Raw genomic sequence first — 22,397 nt, 5'->3', positions numbered from 1 at the left:
CACAAAGCCATGTTGACTATCCCTAACCAGTCTTTGTCCATCCAAATATTTATAAACATAACCGGTCCCTTAGAATATCTCTGCCTTGTAGCTCAGGACGATTTAAATATCTCCGTTGGCGCTCCTGCAGTAGCACTTGCCTCCCACAGCAACAGGCCCTTCACCCATCTAGTCCATTCCAACCTGGTCTTCGTCTACTTCCATCGAACACCTCGTCAGGCCCTGGGGATTTATCCATCCTAATTTGCCTCAAGACAACACGCAGCTCCAGTAGAGCGAGACCACTCACAGGTTGGGATTGGCCCCGCTACTCAGCAGCAGATGGACCAGGTCCGAGTGCCCCCGAGTGGCAGCGACGTAGAGGGGGGATTCACCGGCGCTGTTCCTCACGTCCGGTGGACAACCTGCAACACCAGAGCAGCCAGTCACCAGGTGAGGGGAGAGATCAGTGCCCTAGGTCAGGGGTCAGTGAGAGGAGAGAGGTCAGTCCCTGGGATCAGGAGGTGGGAAAAGGTCACTGTCCTGGGTCAAGGAGAGGGATCACTGCCTGGGATTGGTGGAAGTGGGGATGAAGTCAGTGTGATAGTTCAGGGATCAGAGGTGGGGGAGGTCAGTGGCCAGGGTCAGGGGGAAGTGGGGGTGAAGTCGGTGTGATAGTTCAGGGATCAGAGGTGGGGGAGGTCAGTGGCCAGGGTCAGGGGGAAGTGGGGGTGAAGTCGGTGTGATAGTTCAGGGATCAGAGGTGGGGGAGGTCAGTGCCTGGGCTCAGGGGGAAGTGGGGGTGAAGTCGGTGTGATAGTTCAGGGATCAGGGAAGGGGAATGGTCAGTGCCTGGGCTCAGGGGGAGGTGGGGGAAGCCAGTGACCAGGGTCAAGGGTTGGGAAGAGTTCAGTGCCCGAGTCAGCAGAGGTCAGTGGCCAGGGTCAGGGGGAAGTGGGGGTGAAGTCGGTGTGATAGTTCAGGGATCAGGGAAGGGGAATGGTCAGTGCCTGGGCTCAGGGGGAGGTGGGGGAAGCCAGTGACCAGGGTCAAGGGTTGGGAAGAGTTCAGTGCCCGAGTCAGCAGAGGGCAGGGTTCGGGGTGAGGGATGCTGAAAGCCCATCAGGACGCTAATACCTTGAGCCAGCAGCCTCTCCATCTGCCGCCGGCTGCCACGCCGGGCACAGAGATGCAGGAGGGCCTCATCCCCATCCAGGTCCTGGGTCGACCCTAACCGCTCTGGGCAGCCCTGTGACAGCGTCATGGCTGATCGCACGGTTGCCGGGATGGGAAGGGAGGAGCACGGGTGTGGGTGGGGGCGGCTTTCAACGGAGAGCACGGTAAGATCCCACGGTGGGGAGTTGGAGGGCGGTGCCCCCTCCCACCCAGGGGAGCCGTTTGGCCGAGACTTTTCCTCAGTGAAAAGCCAGACCCGTCGCGCCTTCACCCCGCTCCTGCCTGGATGACGTCGATTGCCCCGCCCCTCCAAACGGCTCACCTGATGACATCAGAACCACCTGCTCCACGTGACGTCAAGGCGACCGCATCCTTTCTCCGTGACCTTCTGCTTCTCACCACAATGACGTAATCGAAGTCGCATTCCCTAGGCAACGATAATGTAATCGCGTCCAAATTACTCTGTGACACCGCCCTCCGATCTGTTGCACGTGACGTCAGCCCCTCATTCAACCTATCGCAGTGACGTCAACAGCCCTCGCCCACCCAATATTTCCCCGTGACGGCATATCAGTTCCTAAACCGCTTTTGTGCCTTATTTTCGACATACTCTCGGTTCTCTCGACGTCGTCGCCTTTTCCTGGCGCTCATTTTGAAGCGAGAGAAATCTTGTGGAGTTTGGGGTGGGTGGGCTCGACACCTCAGGGAGCACGCGCAGTTAGAGCCAACCGCGGCGGGCAGACAGGCGGGAAGGGAAGACGCAAGCGCACTTGCTTGTCAGCCGGCATCGGAGTGAAAAGCGCGCGGAGACATCAGTCTGGATTGATGATTGGTGGATATAGGAGGCGGCCAAGGATTATTTGCTGATTAGTGGGCAATATGCCGCGTCTTCGGTGATTGGACAAGGCCACCCAGCCCTCTTCGGTGATTGGACAAGGTTGACCAAACTCACCCATCCTTCAGAGAGAACGCGGCCACTGATCGGTGGAGACTATTGCGTCCTATTCACCTCTGCTAGCCCATTCCCACGAGATCTTTGGCGCTCAGTGTTCCAGAGCCAAAGGATCGACTGTTTTTCTCCTACAGGACATTGCGCGACACACCAACCAGATTGCACAGAAACAGATATTCGGCCCATCTATTCAATGCCAGCCCAGATTTCCACCTGAGCCAGTCCCATTTGCCCTCATATGTACCTTGATAAGTGTCACTTATATTTTGATGAGGAGGCATGCAGGAGTGAGATAATACAACTGGCAGGGTGGTATTGCAACAACAACCTTGCACTGAACGCCTGGGAGACCAGGAAATTGATTGTGGACTTCAGGAAGGGCAAGTCGAGGGAACACACACCAGTCCTCATCGAGTGGTCAGCAGTGGAAAGGGTGAGCAGCTCCAAGTTCCTTGAAGGCTCTTGAGCTTATCAGAGAGCGAGCTTCGCAAAGGTCGGGGAGAAGGGTTTTAAAAAGGGGCATTTTATGGGGCTTGGCGCATTAGTGGCAGGCCAGTCAATTCGAAGAGAGAGTGAGCTTCGCACAGGTCAGGGAGAAATGCACTGACACAGTAGCTCGTCATCGCACAAGGACACTGAGAAAGCTCCAAAATAAAAGAGAGACATTGTCTAGTGGTGCGGTTGTTGAAGGAGCAATCGTCAGAGTAGTGTAAGTCAGAGTAGTAGGGCTTTGGCATGAATGGGCCGAGGCGAGGTAAGTTACTTTGCCCCCACCCCCACCCCTAACAAGAACAGTGGGTATGACTGTGAGGCCAGTTTCTTGTACTGAGTGCCAGATGTGGAATGTCCAGCCTCCCTGATGGCCACATCTGCACAAGGTGCATCGAGCTGCAGATCCTTAGAGCTGGAGCTGCAGCTCGATGACCTTTGGGAGAGTGAGGATGTGACAGACAGAAACTAGGCAGGTTGTCACCCCGGGGCCATAGGAGACAGATAAGTGGGTGACCGTCAAGAGAGGGAAGGGAGGGTGTCAGGTAGTGGAGAGCACCCCTGTGGCTGTACCAAAGTGAGAGACTTTGTCATTGTCACAAATACCAAGGGAGTGAGAGACTTTGTCATTGTCACAGGTACTGAGGGAGTGAGAGACTTTGTGATTGTCACAAGTACTGAGGGACTGAGAGAGTTTGCTGTGATATTCACACGTACCGAGGGAGTGAGTGACTTTGCGATTGTCACACATACCGAGGGAGTGAGAGACTTTGTGATTGTCACACGTACCAAGGGAGTGAGAGACTTTCTCTGTGATAGTCACACGTACGGAGGGAGTGATAGACTTTCAGATTGTCACATGTACTGAGGGAGTGAGAGACGTTGTCTGCGGCAGTCACACGTACCGAGGGAGTGAGAGAATTTGAGATTGTCACACGTACCGAGTGAGTGAGAGACTTTGTCTGTGATAGTCACACAAATCGAGGGAGTGAGAGACTTTGCGATTGTCACATGTACCAAGGGAGTTAGAGACTTTGTCTGCGATAGTCACACGTACCGAGGGAGTGAGAGACTTTGAGATTATCACACATACCGAGTGAGTGAGAGACTTTGTCTGTGATGGTCACACAAACCGAGGGAGTGAGAGACTTTGCGATTGTCACACGTACCGAGGGAGTGAGAGACTTTGAGATTATCACAAGTACCGATTCAGTGAGAGACTTTGTCATTGTCACTGGTATCGATGGAGTAAGAGACTTTGTGTTTGTCACACGTACCGAGGGAGTGAGAGAATTTGTCTGCGATTGTCAGACGTACCGAGAGAGTGAGAGACTTTGTGATTGTCACACTTACAGAGGGAGTGAGAGACTTTGTCTGCGATTGTCAGACGTACCGAGGGTGTGAGAGAATTTGTCTGCGATTGTCAGACGTACCGAGAGAGTGAGAGACTTTGTGATTGTCACACTTACAGAGGGAGTGAGAGACTTTGTCTCCGATTGTCAGACGTACCGAGGGTGTGAGAGACTTTGTGATTGTCACACGTACCGAGGGAGGGAGAGACTTTGTGATTGTCACACGTACCAAGGGAGTGAGAGACTTTGTCTGTGATTGTCACACGTACTGAAGGAGTGATAGATATTGAGATTGTCACACGTACCGAGGGAGTGATAGACTTTGTGATTGTCACACGTACCGAGGGAGGGAGAGACTTTGAGATTGTCATACGTAACGCGAGAGTGAGAGACTTTGCGATTGTCACGCCAACCGAGGGATTGAGAGACTTTGTGATTGTCACACATACCGAGGGAGTGAGAGACTTTGTGATTGTCACACATACCGAGGGAGTGAGAGACTTTGTCTGTGATAGTCACACGTACCGAGAGAGTGAGAGACTTTGCGATTGTCACACCTACTGAGGGAATGAGAGACATTGTGATTGTCACTGGTTTCAAGGGAGTGAGAGACTTTGTGATTGTCACACATACCGAGGGAGTGAGAGACTTTGAGATTGTCACACGTACCGAGGGAGAGAGAGAATTTGTCTGTGATAGTCACAAGTACCAAGGGACAGAGAGACTTTGTCTGCAATTGTCAGATGTACCGAGGGAGTGAGAGACTTTGTGATTGTCACACATACAGAGGGAGTGAGAGACTTTGTCTGTGATTGTCACACGTACCAAGGGAGAGAGAAACATTGAGATTGTCATACATACCGAGGGAGTGAAAGACTTTGTCATTGTCACAGATACCAAGGGAGTGAGAGACTTTGCCATTGTCACAGGTACCGAGGGAGGGAGAGACTTTGAGATTGTCACACGTACCAAGGGAGAGAGAAACATTGAGATTGTCATACATACCGAGGGAGTGAAAGACTTTGTCATTGTCACACGTACCAAGGGAGTGAGAGACTTTGTCTGTGATTGTCACACGTACTGAGGGAGTGAGAGACTTTGAGATTGTCACACATACCGAGGGAGTGAGAGACTTTGTGTTTGTCACACGTACCGAGGGAGTGATAGACTTTGAGATTGTCACACGTACCAAGGGAGTGAGAGACTTTGTCTGCGATTGTCAGACGTACCGAGAGAGTGAGAGACTTTGTGATTGTCACACTTACAGAGGGAGTGAGAGACTTTGTCTGCGATTGTCAGACGTACCGAGGGTGTGAGAGACTTTGTGATTGTCACACGTAACGTGGGAGTGAGAGACTTTGTCTGTCATTGTCACAGGTACCGAGGGAGTGAGAGACTTTGTGATTGTCACACGTACCAAGGGAGTGAGAGACTTTGTCTGTGATTGTCACACGTACGGAAGGAGTGATAGATATTGAGATTGTCACACGTACCGAGGGAGGGAGAGACTTTGAGATTGTCATACGTAACGCGAGAGTGAGAGACTTTGCGATTGTCACACCTACCGAGGGATTGAGAGACTTTGTGATTGTCACACATACCGAGGGAGTGAGAGACTTTGTGATTGTCACACGTACCGAGGGAGTGAGAGACTTTGTCTGTGATAGTCACACGTACCGAGAGAGTGAGAGACTTTGCGATTGTCACACGTACTGAGGGAGTGAGAGACATTGTGATTGTCACAGGTACCGAGGGAGGGAGAGACTTTGAGATTGTCACACGTACCGACGGAGTGAGAGACTTTGTGATTGTCACACGTACCGAGGGGGTGAAAGACTTTGTCATTGTCACAGATACCAAGGGAGTGAGAGACTTTGCCATTGTCACAGGTACCGAGGGAGGGAGAGACTTTGAGATTGTCACACGTACCAAGGGAGTGAGAGACTTAGTCTGTGATTGTCACACGTACCGAGGGAGTGAGAGACTTTGAGATTGTCACACATACCGAGGGAGTGAGAGACTTTGTGTTTGTCACACGTACCAAGGGAGTGAGAGACTTTGTCTGTGATTGTCACACGTACGGAAGGAGTGAGAGAAGTTGTCTGTGATAGTCACACGTACCGAGGGAGTGAGAGACTTTGAGATTGTCACACATACCGAGAGAGTGAGAGACATTGTGATTGTCACACGTACCGAGGGAGTGAGAGACTTTGTCTGTGATAGTCACACGTACCGAGGGAGTGAGAGACTTTGAGATTATCACACGTACCGATTGAGTGAGTAACTTTGTCATTGTCACTGGTTTCAAGGGAGTGAGAGACTTTGTGATTGTCACACATACCGAGGGAGTGATAGACTTTGTGATTGTCATACGTACCGAGGGAGTGAGAGACTTTGAGATTGTCACACGTACCGAGGGAGAGAGAGAATTTGTCTGTGATAGTCACAAGTACCAAGGGACAGAGAGACTTTGTCTGCAATTGTCAGATGTACCGAGGGAGTGAGAGACTTTGTGATTGTCACACATACAGAGGGAGTGAGAGACTTTGTCTGTGATTGTCACACGTACCAAGGGAGAGAGAAACATTGAGATTGTCATACATACCGAGGGAGTGAAAGACTTTATCATTGTCACAGATACCAAGGGAGTGAGAGACTTTGCCATTGTCACAGGTACCGAGGGAGGGAGAGACTTTGAGATTGTCACACGTACCAAGGGAGAGAGAAACATTGAGATTGTCATACATACCGAGGGAGTGAAAGACTTTGTCATTGTCACACGTACCAAGGGAGTGAGAGACTTTGTCTGTGATTGTCACATGTACCGAGGGAGTGAGAGAATTTGTCTGCGATTGTCAGACGTACCGAGAGAGTGAGAGACTTTGTGATTGTCACACTTACAGAGGGAGTGAGAGACTTTGTCTGCGATTGTCAGACGTACCGAGGGTGTGAGAGACTTTGTGATTGTCACACGTACCGAGGGAGGGAGAGACTTTGTGATTGTCACACGTACCAAGGGAGTGAGAGACTTTGTCTGTGATTGTCACACGTACTGAAGGAGTGATAGATATTGAGATTGTCACACGTACCGAGGGAGTGATAGACTTTGTGATTGTCACACGTACCGAGGGAGGGAGAGACTTTGAGATTGTCACACATACCGAGGGAGTGAGAGACTTTGTCTGTGATAGTCACACGTACCGAGAGAGTGAGAGACTTTGCGATTGTCACACCTACTGAGGGAATGAGAGACATTGTGATTGTCACTGGTTTCAAGGGAGTGAGAGACTTTGTGATTGTCACACATACCGAGGGAGTGAGAGACTTTGAGATTGTCACACGTACCGAGGGAGAGAGAGAATTTGTCTGTGATAGTCACAAGTACCAAGGGACAGAGAGACTTTGTCTGCAATTGTCAGATGTACCGAGGGAGTGAGAGACTTTGTGATTGTCACACATACAGAGGGAGTGAGAGACTTTGTCTGTGATTGTCACACGTACCAAGGGAGAGAGAAACATTGAGATTGTCATACATACCGAGGGAGTGAAAGACTTTGTCATTGTCACAGATACCAAGGGAGTGAGAGACTTTGCCATTGTCACAGGTACCGAGGGAGGGAGAGACTTTGAGATTGTCACACGTACCAAGGGAGAGAGAAACATTGAGATTGTCATACATACCGAGGGAGTGAAAGACTTTGTCATTGTCACACGTACCAAGGGAGTGAGAGACTTTGTCTGTGATTGTCACACGTACTGAGGGAGTGAGAGACTTTGAGATTGTCACACATACCGAGGGAGTGAGAGACTTTGTGTTTGTCACACGTACCGAGGGAGTGATAGACTTTGAGATTGTCACACGTACCAAGGGAGTGAGAGACTTTGTCTGCGATTGTCAGACGTACCGAGAGAGTGAGAGACTTTGTGATTGTCACACTTACAGAGGGAGTGAGAGACTTTGTCTGCGATTGTCAGACGTACCGAGGGTGTGAGAGACTTTGTGATTGTCACACGTAACGTGGGAGTGAGAGACTTTGTCTGTCATTGTCACAGGTACCGAGGGAGTGAGAGACTTTGTGATTGTCACACGTACCAAGGGAGTGAGAGACTTTGTCTGTGATTGTCACACGTACGGAAGGAGTGATAGATATTGAGATTGTCACACGTACCGAGGGAGGGAGAGACTTTGAGATTGTCATACGTAACGCGAGAGTGAGAGACTTTGCGATTGTCACACCTACCGAGGGATTGAGAGACTTTGTGATTGTCACACATACCGAGGGAGTGAGAGACTTTGTGATTGTCACACGTACCGAGGGAGTGAGAGACTTTGTCTGTGATAGTCACACGTACCGAGAGAGTGAGAGACTTTGCGATTGTCACACGTACTGAGGGAGTGAGAGACATTGTGATTGTCACAGGTACCGAGGGAGGGAGAGACTTTGAGATTGTCACACGTACCGACGGAGTGAGAGACTTTGTGATTGTCACACGTACCGAGGGGGTGAAAGACTTTGTCATTGTCACAGATACCAAGGGAGTGAGAGACTTTGCCATTGTCACAGGTACCGAGGGAGGGAGAGACTTTGAGATTGTCACACGTACCAAGGGAGTGAGAGACTTAGTCTGTGATTGTCACACGTACCGAGGGAGTGAGAGACTTTGAGATTGTCACACATACCGAGGGAGTGAGAGACTTTGTGTTTGTCACACGTACCAAGGGAGTGAGAGACTTTGTCTGTGATTGTCACACGTACGGAAGGAGTGAGAGAAGTTGTCTGTGATAGTCACACGTACCGAGGGAGTGAGAGACTTTGAGATTGTCACACATACCGAGAGAGTGAGAGACTTTGTCTGTGATAGTCACACGTACCGAGGGAGTGAGAGACTTTGAGATTATCACACGTACCGATTGAGTGAGTAACTTTGTCATTGTCACTGGTTTCAAGGGAGTGAGAGACTTTGTGATTGTCACACATACCGAGGGAGTGATAGACTTTGTGATTGTCATACGTACCGAGGGAGTGAGAGACTTTGAGATTGTCACACGTACCGAGGGAGAGAGAGAATTTGTCTGTGATAGTCACAAGTACCAAGGGACAGAGAGACTTTGTCTGCAATTGTCAGATGTACCGAGGGAGTGAGAGACTTTGTGATTGTCACACATACAGAGGGAGTGAGAGACTTTGTCTGTGATTGTCACACGTACCAAGGGAGAGAGAAACATTGAGATTGTCATACATACCGAGGGAGTGAAAGACTTTGTCATTGTCACAGATACCAAGGGAGTGAGAGACTTTGCCATTGTCACAGGTACCGAGGGAGGGAGAGACTTTGAGATTGTCACACGTACCAAGGGAGAGAGAAACATTGAGATTGTCATACATACCGAGGGAGTGAAAGACTTTGTCATTGTCACACGTACCAAGGGAGTGAGAGACTTTGTCTGTGATTGTCACATGTACCGAGGGAGTGATAGACTTTGTGATTGTCATACGTACCGAGAGAGTGAGAGACTTTGCGATTGTCACACGTACTGAGGGAGTGAGAGACATTGTGATTGTCACACGTACTGAGGGAGTGAGAGACTTTGTCTGTGATTGTCACACGTACCGATTGAGTGAGTGACTTTGTCATTGTCACTGGTTTCAAGGGAGTGAGAGACTTTGTGATTGTCACACGTAACGTGGGAGTGAGAGACTTTGTCTGTGATTGTCACACGAACGGAAGGAGTGATAGATATTGAGATTGTCACACGTACCGAGGGAGGGAGAGACTTTGAGATTGTCATACGTAACGCGAGAGTGAGAGACTTTGCGATTGTCACACCTACCGAGGGATTGAGAGACTTTGTGATTGTCACACATACCGAGGGAGTGAGAGACTTTGTGATTGTCACACGTACCGAGGGAGTGAGAGACTTTGTCTGTGATAGTCACACGTACCGAGAGAGTGAGAGACTTTGCGATTGTCACACGTACTGAGGGAGTGAGAGACATTGTGATTGTCACACGTACCGAGGGAGTGAGAGACTTTGTCTGTGATAGTCACACGTACCGAGGGAGTGAGAGACTTTGAGATTATCACACGTACCAATTGATGAGTGACTTTGTCATTGTCACTGGTTTCAAGGGAGTGAGAGACTTTGTCTGTGATAGTCACACGTACCGAGAGAGTGAGTGACTTTGTCATTGTCACTGGTTTCAAGGGAGTGATAGACTTTGTGATTATCATACGTACCGAGGGAGTGAGAGACTTTGAGATTGTCACACGTACCGAGGGAGAGAGAGAATTTGTCTGTGATAGTCACAAGTACCGAGGGACAGAGAGACTTTGTCTGCGATTGTCAGATGTACCGAGGGAGTGAGAGACTTTGTGATTGTCATACATACCGAGGGAGTGAAAGACTTTGTCATTGTCACAGATACCAAGGGAGTGAGAGACTTTGCCATTGTCACAGGTACCGAGGGAGGGAGAGACTTTGAGATTGTCACACGTACCAAGGGAGTGAGAGACTTTGTCTGTGATAGTCACACGTACCGAGGGAGTGAGAGACTTTGAGATTATCACACGTACCGAGGGAGTGATAGACTTTGTGATTGTCACACGTACCGAGGGAGTGAGAGACTTTGTCTGTGATAGTCACACGTACCGAGGGAGTGAGAGACTTTGAGATTATCACACGTACCGATTGAGTGAGTGACTTTGTCATTGTCACTGGTTTCAAGGGAGTGAGAGACTTTGTCTGTGATAGTCACACGTACCGAGAGAGTGAGAGACTTTGCGATTGTCACACGTACTGAGGGAGTGAGAGACATTGTGATTGTCACACGTACCGAGGGAGTGAGAGACTTTGTCTGTGATTGTCACACGTACCGAGGGAGTGAGAGACTTTGAGATTATCACACGTACCGATTGAGTGAGTGACTTTGTCATTGTCACTGGTTTCAAGGGAGTGATAGACTTTGTGATTGTCATACGTACCGAGGGAGTGAGAGACTTTGAGATTGTCACACGTACCGAGGGAGAGAGAGAATTTGTCTGTGATAGTCACAAGTACCGAGGGACAGAGAGACTTTGTCTGCGATTGTCAGATGTACCGAGGGAGTGAGAGACTTTGTGATTGTCATACATACCGAGGGAGTGAAAGACTTTGTCATTGTCACAGATACCAAGGGAGTGAGAGACTTTGCCATTGTCACAGGTACCGAGGGAGGGAGAGACTTTGAGATTGTCACACGTACCAAGGGAGTGAGAGACTTTGTCTGTGATTGTCACACGTACCGAGGGAGTGAGAGACTTTGAGATTGTCACACATACCGAGGGAGTGAGAGACTTTGTGTTTGTCACACGTACCAAGGGAGTGAGAGACTTTGTCTGTGATTGTCACACGTACGGAAGGAGTGATAGACATTGAGATTGTCACACGTACCGAGGGAGTGAGAGAAGTTGTCTGTGATAGTCACACGTACCGAGGGAGTGAGAGACTTTGAGATTGTCACACATACCGATAGAGTGAGAGATTTTGTGCTTGTCACGTACCGAGGGAGTGAGAGACTTTGTGATGGTCACACGTACCGAGGGAGTGAAAGACTTTGTCATTGTCACAGATACCAAGGGAGTGAGAGACTTTGCCATTGTCACAGGTACCGAGGGAGGGAGAGACTTTGAGATTGTCACACGTACCAAGAGAGTGAGAGACTTTGCGATTGTCACACGTACTGAGGGAGTGAGAGACATTGTGATTGTCACACGTACTGAGGGAGTGAGAGACTTTGTCTGTGATAGTCACACGTACCGAGGGAGTGAGAGACTTTGAGATTATCACACGTACCGATTGAGTGAGTGACTTTGTCATTGTCACTGGTTTCAAGGGAGTGAGAGACTTTGTGATTGTCACACGTACCGTGGGAGTGAGAGAGTTTGTGATTGTCGCCCGTACCGAGGGAGTGATAGACTTTGTGATTGTCACACGTACCAAGGGAGTGAGAGACTTTGTCTGTGATTGTCACATGTACGGAAGGAGTGATAGACATTGAGATTGTCACACGTACTGAGGGAGTGAGAGAAGTTGTCTGTGATAGTCACACGTACCGAGGGAGTGAGAGACTTTGAGATTATCACACGTACCGAGAGTGAGAGATTTTGTGCTTGTCACACGTACCGAGGGAGTGAGAGACTTTGTGATTGTCACACGTACCGAGGGAGTTATAGACTTTGTGATTGTCACACGTACCGAGGGAGGGAGAGACTTTGAGATTGTCACACGTAACGAGGGAGTGAGAGACTTTGCGGTTGTCACACCTACCGAGGGATTGAGAGACTTTGTGATTGTCACACATACCGAGGAAGTGAGAGACTTTGTGATTGTCACACGTACCGAGGGAGTGAGAGACTTTGTCTGTGATAGTCACACGTACCGAGGGAGTGAGAGACTTTGTCTGCGATTGTCACATGGACCGAAGGAGTGAGAGACGTTGTCTGTGATAGTCACATGTACCAAGGGAGTGAGAGACTTTGTGATTGTCACACGTACCGAGGGAGTGAGAGAGTTTGTGATTGTCACCCGTACCGAGGGAGTGATAGACTTTGTGATTGTCACACGTACCGAGGGAGTGAGAGACTTTGCGATTGTCACACGTACCGAGGGAGTGAGAGACTTTTTTTTAAAATTTTTTTTATTAGTTTTTCAAAACATTTTACAAAATTAAAACCCCAAATCCCAATGAGGAGCATTAATGCAGAGCAATGTTAAGCATACAATAACAATATGCTACAAAGGAAGAGGGAGTGAGAGACTTTGCAATTGTCACACATACTGAGGGAGTGAGAGTCTTTGTGATTGTCACACGTACTAAGGGAGTGAGAGACTTTGTCTGTGATAGTCACACGTACGGAGGGAGTGATAGACATTGAGATTGTCACACATACCGAGGGATTGAGAGACTTTGTCTGTGATTGTCACACGTACGGAAGGAGTGAGAGAAGTTGTCTGTGATAGTCACACGTACCGAGGGAGTGAGAGACTTTGAGATTGTCACACCTACCGAGAGAGTGAGAGACATTGTGATTGTCACACGTACCGAGGGAGTGAGAGACTTTGTCTGTGATAGTCACACGTACCGAGGGAGTGAGAGACTTTGAGATTATCACAGGTACCGACTGAGTGAGTAACTTTGTCATTGTCACTGGTTTCAAGGGAGTGAGAGACTTTGTGATTGTCACACATACCGAGGGAGTGATAGACTTTGTGATTGTCATACGTACCGAGGGAGTGAGAGACTTTGAGATTGTCACACGTACCGAGGGAGAGAGAGAATTTGTCTGTGATAGTCACAAGTACCAAGGGACAGAGAGACTTTGTCTGCAATTGTCAGATGTACCGAGGGAGTGAGAGACTTTGTGATTGTCACACATACAGAGGGAGTGAGAGACTTTGTCTGTGATTGTCACACGTACCAAGGGAGAGAGAAACATTGAGATTGTCATACATACCGAGGGAGTGATGGACTTTGTCATTGTCACACGTACCAAGGGAGTGAGAGACTTTGCCATTGTCACAGGTACCGAGGGAGTGATAGACATTGAGATTGTCACACATACCGAGGGAGTGAGAGATGTTGTCTGTGATAGTCACATGTACCAAGGGAGTGAGAGACTTTGTGATTGTCACACGTACCGAGGGAGTGAGAGACTTTGTGATTGTCACACGAACCGAGGGAGTGAGAGACTTTGTCTGTGATAGTCACACGTACCGAGGGAGTGAGAGACTTTGAGATTATCACACGTACCGAGGGAGTGATAGACTTTGTGATAGTCACACGTACCGAGGGAGTGAGAGACATTGTGATTGTCACACGTACCGAGGGAGTGAGAGACTTTGTCTGCGATTGTCACATGGACCGAAGGAGTGAGAGACGTTGTCTGTGATAGTCACATGTACCAAGGGAGTGAGAGACTTTGTGATTGTCACACGTACCGAGGGTGTGAGAGAGTTTGTGATTGTCACCCGTACCGAGGGAGTGATAGACTTTGTGATTGTCACACGTACCGAGGGAGTGAGAGACATTGTCTGCGATTGTCACATGGACCGAAGGAGTGAGAGACGTTGTCTGTGATAGTCACATGTACCAAGGGAGTGAGAGACTTTGAGATTGTCACACGTACCGAGGGAGTGAGAGACTTTGTGATTGTCACACGTACCGAGGGAGTGAGAGACTTTGTCTGCGATTGTCACATGGACCGAAGGAGTGAGAGACGTTGTCTGCGATAGTCACATGTACCGAGGGTTGTGAGGGACTTTGAGATTATCACACGTACCGAGGGAGTGAGAGACTTTGTCTGTGATATTCACACATACCGAGAGAGTGAGAGACTTTGCGATTGTCACGCGTACCGAGGGAGTGAGAGACATTGTGATTGTCACACGTACCGAGGGAGTGAGAGACTTTGTCTGTTTAATATCACACGTACCGAGGGAGTGAGAGACTTTGAGATTATCACACGTACCGAGTGAGTGAGTGACTTTGTCATTGTCACTCATTTCAAGGGAGTGAGAGACTTTGTGATTGTCACACGTACCGAGGGAGTGAGAGAGTTTGTGATTGTCACCCGTACCGAGGGAGTGATAGACTTTGTGATTGTCACACGTACCGAGTGAGAGAGAGAATTTGTCTGTGATAGTCACACGTACCGAGGGAGTGAGAGACTTTGTCTGTGATTGTAACACGTACCGAGGGAGAGAGAAACATTGAGATTGTCATACATACCGAGGGAGTGAGAGACTTTGTCATTGTCACAAATACCAAGGGAGTGAGAGACTTTGTCATTGTCACAGGTACTGAGGGAGTGAGAGACTTTGTGATTGTCACACGTACCGAGGGAGAGATAGATTTTGTGATTGTCACACGTACCGAGGGAGGGAGAGACTTTGCGATTGTCACACGTACCCAGGGAGTGAGAGACTTTGTGATTGTCACAAGTACTGAGGGACTGAGAGAGTTTGCTGTGATAGTCACACGTACCGAGGGAGTGAGTGACTTTGTGATTGTCACACGTACCGAGGGAGTGAAAGACTTTGTCATTGTCACAGATACCAAGGGAGTGAGAGACTTTGCCATTGTCACAGGTACCGAGGGAGTGATAGACATTGAGATTGTCACACATACCGAGGGAGTGAGAGATGTTGTCTGTGATAGTCACATGTACCAAGGGAGTGAGAGACTTTGTGATTGTCACACGTACCGAGGGAGTGAGAGACTTTGTGATTGTCACACGTACCGAGGGAGTGAGAGACTTTGTCTGTGATAGTCACACGTACCGAGGGAGTGAGAGACTTTGAGATTATCACACGTACCGAGGGAGTGATAGACTTTGTGATAGTCACACGTACCGAGGGAGTGAGAGACATTGTGATTGTCACACGTACCGAGGGAGTGAGAGACTTTGTCTGCGATTGTCACATGGACCGAAGGAGTGAGAGACGTTGTCTGTGATAGTCACATGTACCAAGGGAGTGAGAGACTTTGTGATTGTCACACGTACCGAGGGAGTGAGAGAGTTTGTGATTGTCACCCGTACCGAGGGAGTGATAGACTTTGTGATTGTCACACGTACCGAGGGAGTGAGAGACATTGTCTGCGATTGTCACATGGACCGAAGGAGTGAGAGACGTTGTCTGTGATAGTCACATGTACCAAGGGAGTGAGAGACTTTGAGATTGTCACACGTACCGAGGGAGTGAGAGACTTTGTGATTGTCACACGTACCGAGGGAGTGAGAGACTTTGTCTGCGATTGTCACATGGACCGAAGGAGTGAGAGACGTTGTCTGCGATAGTCACATGTACCGAGGGTTGTGAGGGACTTTGAGATTATCACACGTACCGAGGGAGTGAGAGACTTTGTCTGTGATATTCACACATACCGAGAGAGTGAGAGACTTTGCGATTGTCACGCGTACCGAGGGAGTGAGAGACATTGTGATTGTCACACGTACCGAGGGAGTGAGAGACTTTGTCTGTTTAATATCACACGTACCGAGGGAGTGAGAGACTTTGAGATTATCACACGTACCGAGTGAGTGAGTGACTTTGTCATTGTCACTCATTTCAAGGGAGTGAGAGACTTTGTGATTGTCACACGTACCGAGGGAGTGAGAGAGTTTGTGATTGTCACCCGTACCGAGGGAGTGATAGACTTTGTGATTGTCACACGTACCGAGTGAGAGAGAGAATTTGTCTGTGATAGTCACACGTACCGAGGGAGTGAGAGACTTTGTCTGTGATTGTAACACGTACCGAGGGAGTGAGAGACTTTGAGATTATCACACGTACCGATTGAGTGAGTGACTTTGTCATTGTCACTGGTTTCAAGGGAGTGAGAGACTTTGTGATTGTCACACGTAACGTGGGAGTGAGAGACTTTGTCTGTGATTGTCACACGAACGGAAGGAGTGATAGATATTGAGATTGTCACACGTACCGAGGGAGGGAGAGACTTTGAGATTGTCATACGTAACGCGAGAGTGAGAGACTTTGCGATTGTCACACCTACCGAGGGATTGAGAGACTTTGTGATTGTCACACATACCGAGGGAGTGAGAGACTTTGTGATTGTCACACGTACCGAGGGAGTGAGAGACTTTGCGATTGTCACACGTACTGAGGGAGTGAGAGACATTGTGATTGTCACACGTACCGAGGGAGTGAGAGACTTTGTCTGTGATAGTCACACGTACCGAGGGAGTGAGAGACTTTGAGATTATCACACGTACCAATTGAGTGAGTGACTTTGTCATTGTCACTGGTTTCAAGGGAGTGAGAGACTTTGTCTGTGATAGTCACACGTACCGAGAGAGTGAGTGACTTTGTCATTGTCACTGGTTTCAAGGGAGTGATAGACTTTGTGATTGTCATACGTACCGAGGGAGTGAGAGACTTTGAGATTGTCACACGTACCGAGGGAGAGAGAGAATTTGTCTGTGATAGTCACAAGTACCGAGGGACAGAGAGACTTTGTCTGCGATTGTCAGATGTACCGAGGGAGTGAGAGACTTTGTGATTGTCATACATACCGAGGGAGTGAAAGACTTTGTCATTGTCACAGATACCAAGGGAGTGAGAGACTTTGCCATTGTCACAGGTACCGAGGGAGGGAGAGACTTTGAGATTGTCACACGTACCAAGGGAGTGAGAGACTTTGTCTGTGATAGTCACACGTACCGAGGGAGTGAGAGACTTTGAGATTATCACACGTACCGAGGGAGTGATAGACTTTGTGATTGTCACACGTACCGAGGGAGTGAGAGACTTTGTCTGTGATAGTCACACGTACCGAGGGAGTGAGAGACTTTGAGATTATCACACGTACCGATTGAGTGAGTGACTTTGTCATTGTCACTGGTTTCAAGGGAGTGAGAGACTTTGTCTGTGATAGTCACACGTACCGAGAGAGTGAGAGACTTTGCGATTGTCACACGTACTGAGGGAGTGAGAGACTTTGTCTGTGATTGTCACACGTACCGAGGGAGTGAGAGACTTTGAGATTATCACACGTACCGATTGAGTGAGTGACTTTGTCATTGTCACTGGTTTCAAGGGAGTGATAGACTTTGTGATTGTCATACGTACCGAGGGAGTGAGAGACTTTGAGATTGTCACACGTACCGAGGGAGAGAGAGAATTTGTCTGTGATAGTCACAAGTACCGAGGGACAGAGAGACTTTGTCTGCGATTGTCAGATGTACCGAGGGAGTGAGAGACTTTGTGATTGTCATACATACCGAGGGAGTGAAAGACTTTGTCATTGTCACAGATACCAAGGGAGTGAGAGACTTTGCCATTGTCACAGGTACCGAGGGAGGGAGAGACTTTGAGATTGTCACACGTACCAAGGGAGTGAGAGACTTTGTCTGTGATTGTCACACGTACCGAGGGAGTGAGAGACTTTGAGATTGTCACACATACCGAGGGAGTGAGAGACTTTGTGTTTGTCACACGTACCAAGGGAGTGAGAGACTTTGTCTGTGATTGTCACACGTACGGAAGGAGTGATAGACATTGAGATTGTCACACGTACCGAGGGAGTGAGAGAAGTTGTCTGTGATAGTCACACGTACCGAGGGAGTGAGAGACTTTGAGATTGTCACACATACCGATAGAGTGAGAGATTTTGTGCTTGTCACGTACCGAGGGAGTGAGAGACTTTGTGATGGTCACACGTACCGAGGGAGTGAAAGACTTTGTCATTGTCACAGATACCAAGGGAGTGAGAGACTTTGCCATTGTCACAGGTACCGAGGGAGGGAGAGACTTTGAGATTGTCACACGTACCAAGAGAGTGAGAGACTTTGCGATTGTCACACGTACTGAGGGAGTGAGAGACATTGTGATTGTCACACGTACTGAGGGAGTGAGAGACTTTGTCTGTGATAGTCACACGTACCGAGGGAGTGAGAGACTTTGAGATTATCACACGTACCGATTGAGTGAGTGACTTTGTCATTGTCACTGGTTTCAAGGGAGTGAGAGACTTTGTGATTGTCACACGTACCGTGGGAGTGAGAGAGTTTGTGATTGTCGCCCGTACCGAGGGAGTGATAGACTTTGTGATTGTCACACGTACCGTGGGAGTGAGAGAGTTTGTGATTGTCGCCCGTACCGAGGGAGTGAGAGACTTTGAGATTATCACACGTACCGAGAGTGAGAGATTTTGTGCTTGTCACACGTACCGAGGGAGTGAGAGACTTTGTGATTGTCACACGTACCGAGGGAGGGAGAGACTTTGAGATTGTCACACGTAACAAGGGAGTGAGAGACTTTGCGGTTGTCACACCTACCGAGGGATTGAGAGACTTTGTGATTGTCACACATACCGAGGAAGTGAGAGACTTTGTGATTGTCACACGTACCGAGGGAGTGAGAGACTTTGTCTGTGATAGTCACACGTACCGAGGGAGTGAGAGACTTTGTCTGCGATTGTCACATGGACCGAAGGAGTGAGAGACGTTGTCTGTGATAGTCACATGTACCAAGGGAGTGAGAGACTTTGTGATTGTCACACGTACCGAGGGAGTGAGAGAGTTTGTGATTGTCACACGTACCGAGTGAGAGAGAGAATTTGTCTGTGATAGTCACACGTACCGAGGGAGTGAGAGACTTTGTCTGTGATTGTAACACGTACCGAGGGAGAGAGAAACATTGAGATTGTCATACATACCGAGGGAGTGAGAGACTTTGTCATTGTCACAAATACCAAGGGAGTGAGAGACTTTGTCATTGTCACAGGTACTGAGGGAGTGAGAGACTTTGTGATTGTCATACGTACCGAGGGAGAGATAGATTTTGTGATTGTCACACGTACCGAGGGAGGGAGAGACTTTGCGATTGTCACACGTACCCAGGGAGTGAGAGACTTTGTGATTGTCACAAGTACTGAGGGACTGAGAGAGTTTGCTGTGATAGTCACACGTACCGAGTGAGTGAGTGACTTTGTGATTGTCACACGTACCGAGGGAGTGAAAGACTTTGTCATTGTCACAGATACCAAGGGAGTGAGAGACTTTGTCATTGTCACACCTACCGAGGGATTGAGAGACTTTGTGATTGTCACACATACCGAGGGAGTGAGAGACTTTGTGATTGTCACACGTACCGAGGGAGTGAGAGACTTTGTCTGTGATAGTCACACGTACCGAGAGAGTGAGAGACTTTGCGATTGTCACACGTACTGAGGGAGTGAGAGACATTGTGATTGTCACACGTACCGAGGGAGTGAGAGACTTTGTCTGTGATAGTCACACGTACCGAGGGAGTGAGAGACTTTGAGATTATCACACGTACCAATTGAGTGAGTGACTTTGTCATTGTCACTGGTTTCAAGGGAGTGAGAGACTTTGTCTGTGATAGTCACACGTACCGAGGGAGTGAGAGACTTTGTCTGCGATTGTCACATGGACCGAAGGAGTGAGAGACGTTGTCTGTGATAGTCACATGTACCAAGGGAGTGAGAGACTTTGTGATTGTCACACGTACCGAGGGTGTGAGAGAGTTTGTGATTGTCACCCGTACCGAGGGAGTGATAGACTTTGTGATTGTCACACGTACCGAGGGAGTGAGAGACATTGTCTGCGATTGTCACATGGACCGAAGGAGTGAGAGACGTTGTCTGTGATAGTCACATGTACCAAGGGAGTGAGAGACTTTGAGATTGTCACACGTACCGAGGGAGTGAGAGACTTTGTGATTGTCACACGTACCGAGGGAGTGAGAGACTTTGTCTGCGATTGTCACATGGACCGAAGGAGTGAGAGACGTTGTCTGCGATAGTCACATGTACCGAGGGTTGTGAGGGACTTTGAGATTATCACACGTACCGAGGGAGTGAGAGACTTTGTCTGTGATATTCACACATACCGAGAGAGTGAGAGACTTTGCGATTGTCACGCGTACCGAGGGAGTGAGAGACATTGTGATTGTCACACGTACCGAGGGAGTGAGAGACTTTGAGATTATCACACGTACCGAGTGAGTGAGTGACTTTGTCATTGTCACTCATTTCAAGGGAGTGAGAGACTTTGTGATTGTCACACGTACCGAGGGAGTGAGAGAGTTTGTGATTGTCACCCGTACCGAGGGAGTGATAGACTTTGTGATTGTCACACGTACCGAGTGAGAGAGAGAATTTGTCTGTGATAGTCACACGTACCGAGGGAGTGAGAGACTTTGTCTGTGATTGTAACACGTACCGAGGGAGAGAGAAACATTGAGATTGTCATACATACCGAGGGAGTGAGAGACTTTGTCATTGTCACAAATACCAAGGGAGTGAGAGACTTTGTCATTGTCACAGGTACTGAGGGAGTGAGAGACTTTGTGATTGTCACACGTACCGAGGGAGAGATAGATTTTGTGATTGTCACACGTACCGAGGGAGGGAGAGACTTTGCGATTGTCACACGTACCCAGGGAGTGAGAGACTTTGTGATTGTCACAAGTACTGAGGGACTGAGAGAGTTTGCTGTGATAGTCACACGTACCGAGGGAGTGAGTGACTTTGTGATTGTCACACGTACCGAGGGAGTGAAAGACTTTGTCATTGTCACAGATACCAAGGGAGTGAGAGACTTTGCCATTGTCACAGGTACCGAGGGAGTGATAGACATTGAGATTGTCACACATACCGAGGGAGTGAGAGATGTTGTCTGTGATAGTCACATGTACCAAGGGAGTGAGAGACTTTGTGATTGTCACACGTACCGAGGGAGTGAGAGACTTTGTGATTGTCACACGTACCGAGGGAGTGAGAGACTTTGTCTGTGATAGTCACACGTACCGAGGGAGTGAGAGACTTTGAGATTATCACACGTACCGAGGGAGTGATAGACTTTGTGATAGTCACACGTACCGAGGGAGTGAGAGACATTGTGATTGTCACACGTACCGAGGGAGTGAGAGACTTTGTCTGCGATTGTCACATGGACCGAAGGAGTGAGAGACGTTGTCTGTGATAGTCACATGTACCAAGGGAGTGAGAGACTTTGTGATTGTCACACGTACCGAGGGAGTGAGAGAGTTTGTGATTGTCACCCGTACCGAGGGAGTGATAGACTTTGTGATTGTCACACGTACCGAGGGAGTGAGAGACATTGTCTGCGATTGTCACATGGACCGAAGGAGTGAGAGACGTTGTCTGTGATAGTCACATGTACCAAGGGAGTGAGAGACTTTGAGATTGTCACACGTACCGAGGGAGTGAGAGACTTTGTGATTGTCACACGTACCGAGGGAGTGAGAGACTTTGTCTGCGATTGTCACATGGACCGAAGGAGTGAGAGACGTTGTCTGCGATAGTCACATGTACCGAGGGTTGTGAGGGACTTTGAGATTATCACACGTACCGAGGGAGTGAGAGACTTTGTCTGTGATATTCACACATACCGAGAGAGTGAGAGACTTTGCGATTGTCACGCGTACCGAGGGAGTGAGAGACATTGTGATTGTCACACGTACCGAGGGAGTGAGAGACTTTGTCTGTTTAATATCACACGTACCGAGGGAGTGAGAGACTTTGAGATTATCACACGTACCGAGTGAGTGAGTGACTTTGTCATTGTCACTCATTTCAAGGGAGTGAGAGACTTTGTGATTGTCACACGTACCGAGGGAGTTAGAGAGTTTGTGATTGTCACCCGTACCGAGGGAGTGATAGACTTTGTGATTGTCACACGTACCGAGTGAGAGAGAGAATTTGTCTGTGATAGTCACACGTACCGAGGGAGTGAGAGACTTTGTCTGTGATTGTAACACGTACCGAGGGAGTGAGAGACTTTGAGATTATCACACGTACCGATTGAGTGAGTGACTTTGTCATTGTCACTGGTTTCAAGGGAGTGAGAGACTTTGTGATTGTCACACGTAACGTGGGAGTGAGAGACTTTGTCTGTGATTG

The 22,397-nt window shown here is 48.7% G+C and overlaps 1 protein-coding gene across 1 annotated transcript in view; it reads right to left on the bottom strand.

Moving 5' to 3' along the window:
- The window catches only part of tex14 (testis expressed 14, intercellular bridge forming factor), an 80,849-nt gene extending 79,423 nt beyond the window's left edge, over positions 1-1,426 (bottom strand). Inside the window, exons 1-2 of the mRNA XM_073034187.1 lie at positions 1,117-1,426; positions 290-404 (exon numbers count right to left, since the gene is read on the bottom strand). Coding sequence (XP_072890288.1) covers positions 290-404; positions 1,117-1,243 — 242 coding nt within the window. The 5' untranslated portion in view covers positions 1,244-1,426. The remainder of the gene's footprint in view (positions 1-289; positions 405-1,116) is intronic.
- Between the last annotated feature and the right edge of the window lie 20,971 nt (positions 1,427-22,397).

Source organism: Hemitrygon akajei, chromosome 31, assembly GCF_048418815.1.
Source record: "Hemitrygon akajei chromosome 31, sHemAka1.3, whole genome shotgun sequence".
NCBI classification, from domain to species: domain Eukaryota; kingdom Metazoa; phylum Chordata; class Chondrichthyes; order Myliobatiformes; family Dasyatidae; genus Hemitrygon; species Hemitrygon akajei.
This window is presented reverse-complemented; position numbering and strand designations above follow the sequence as displayed.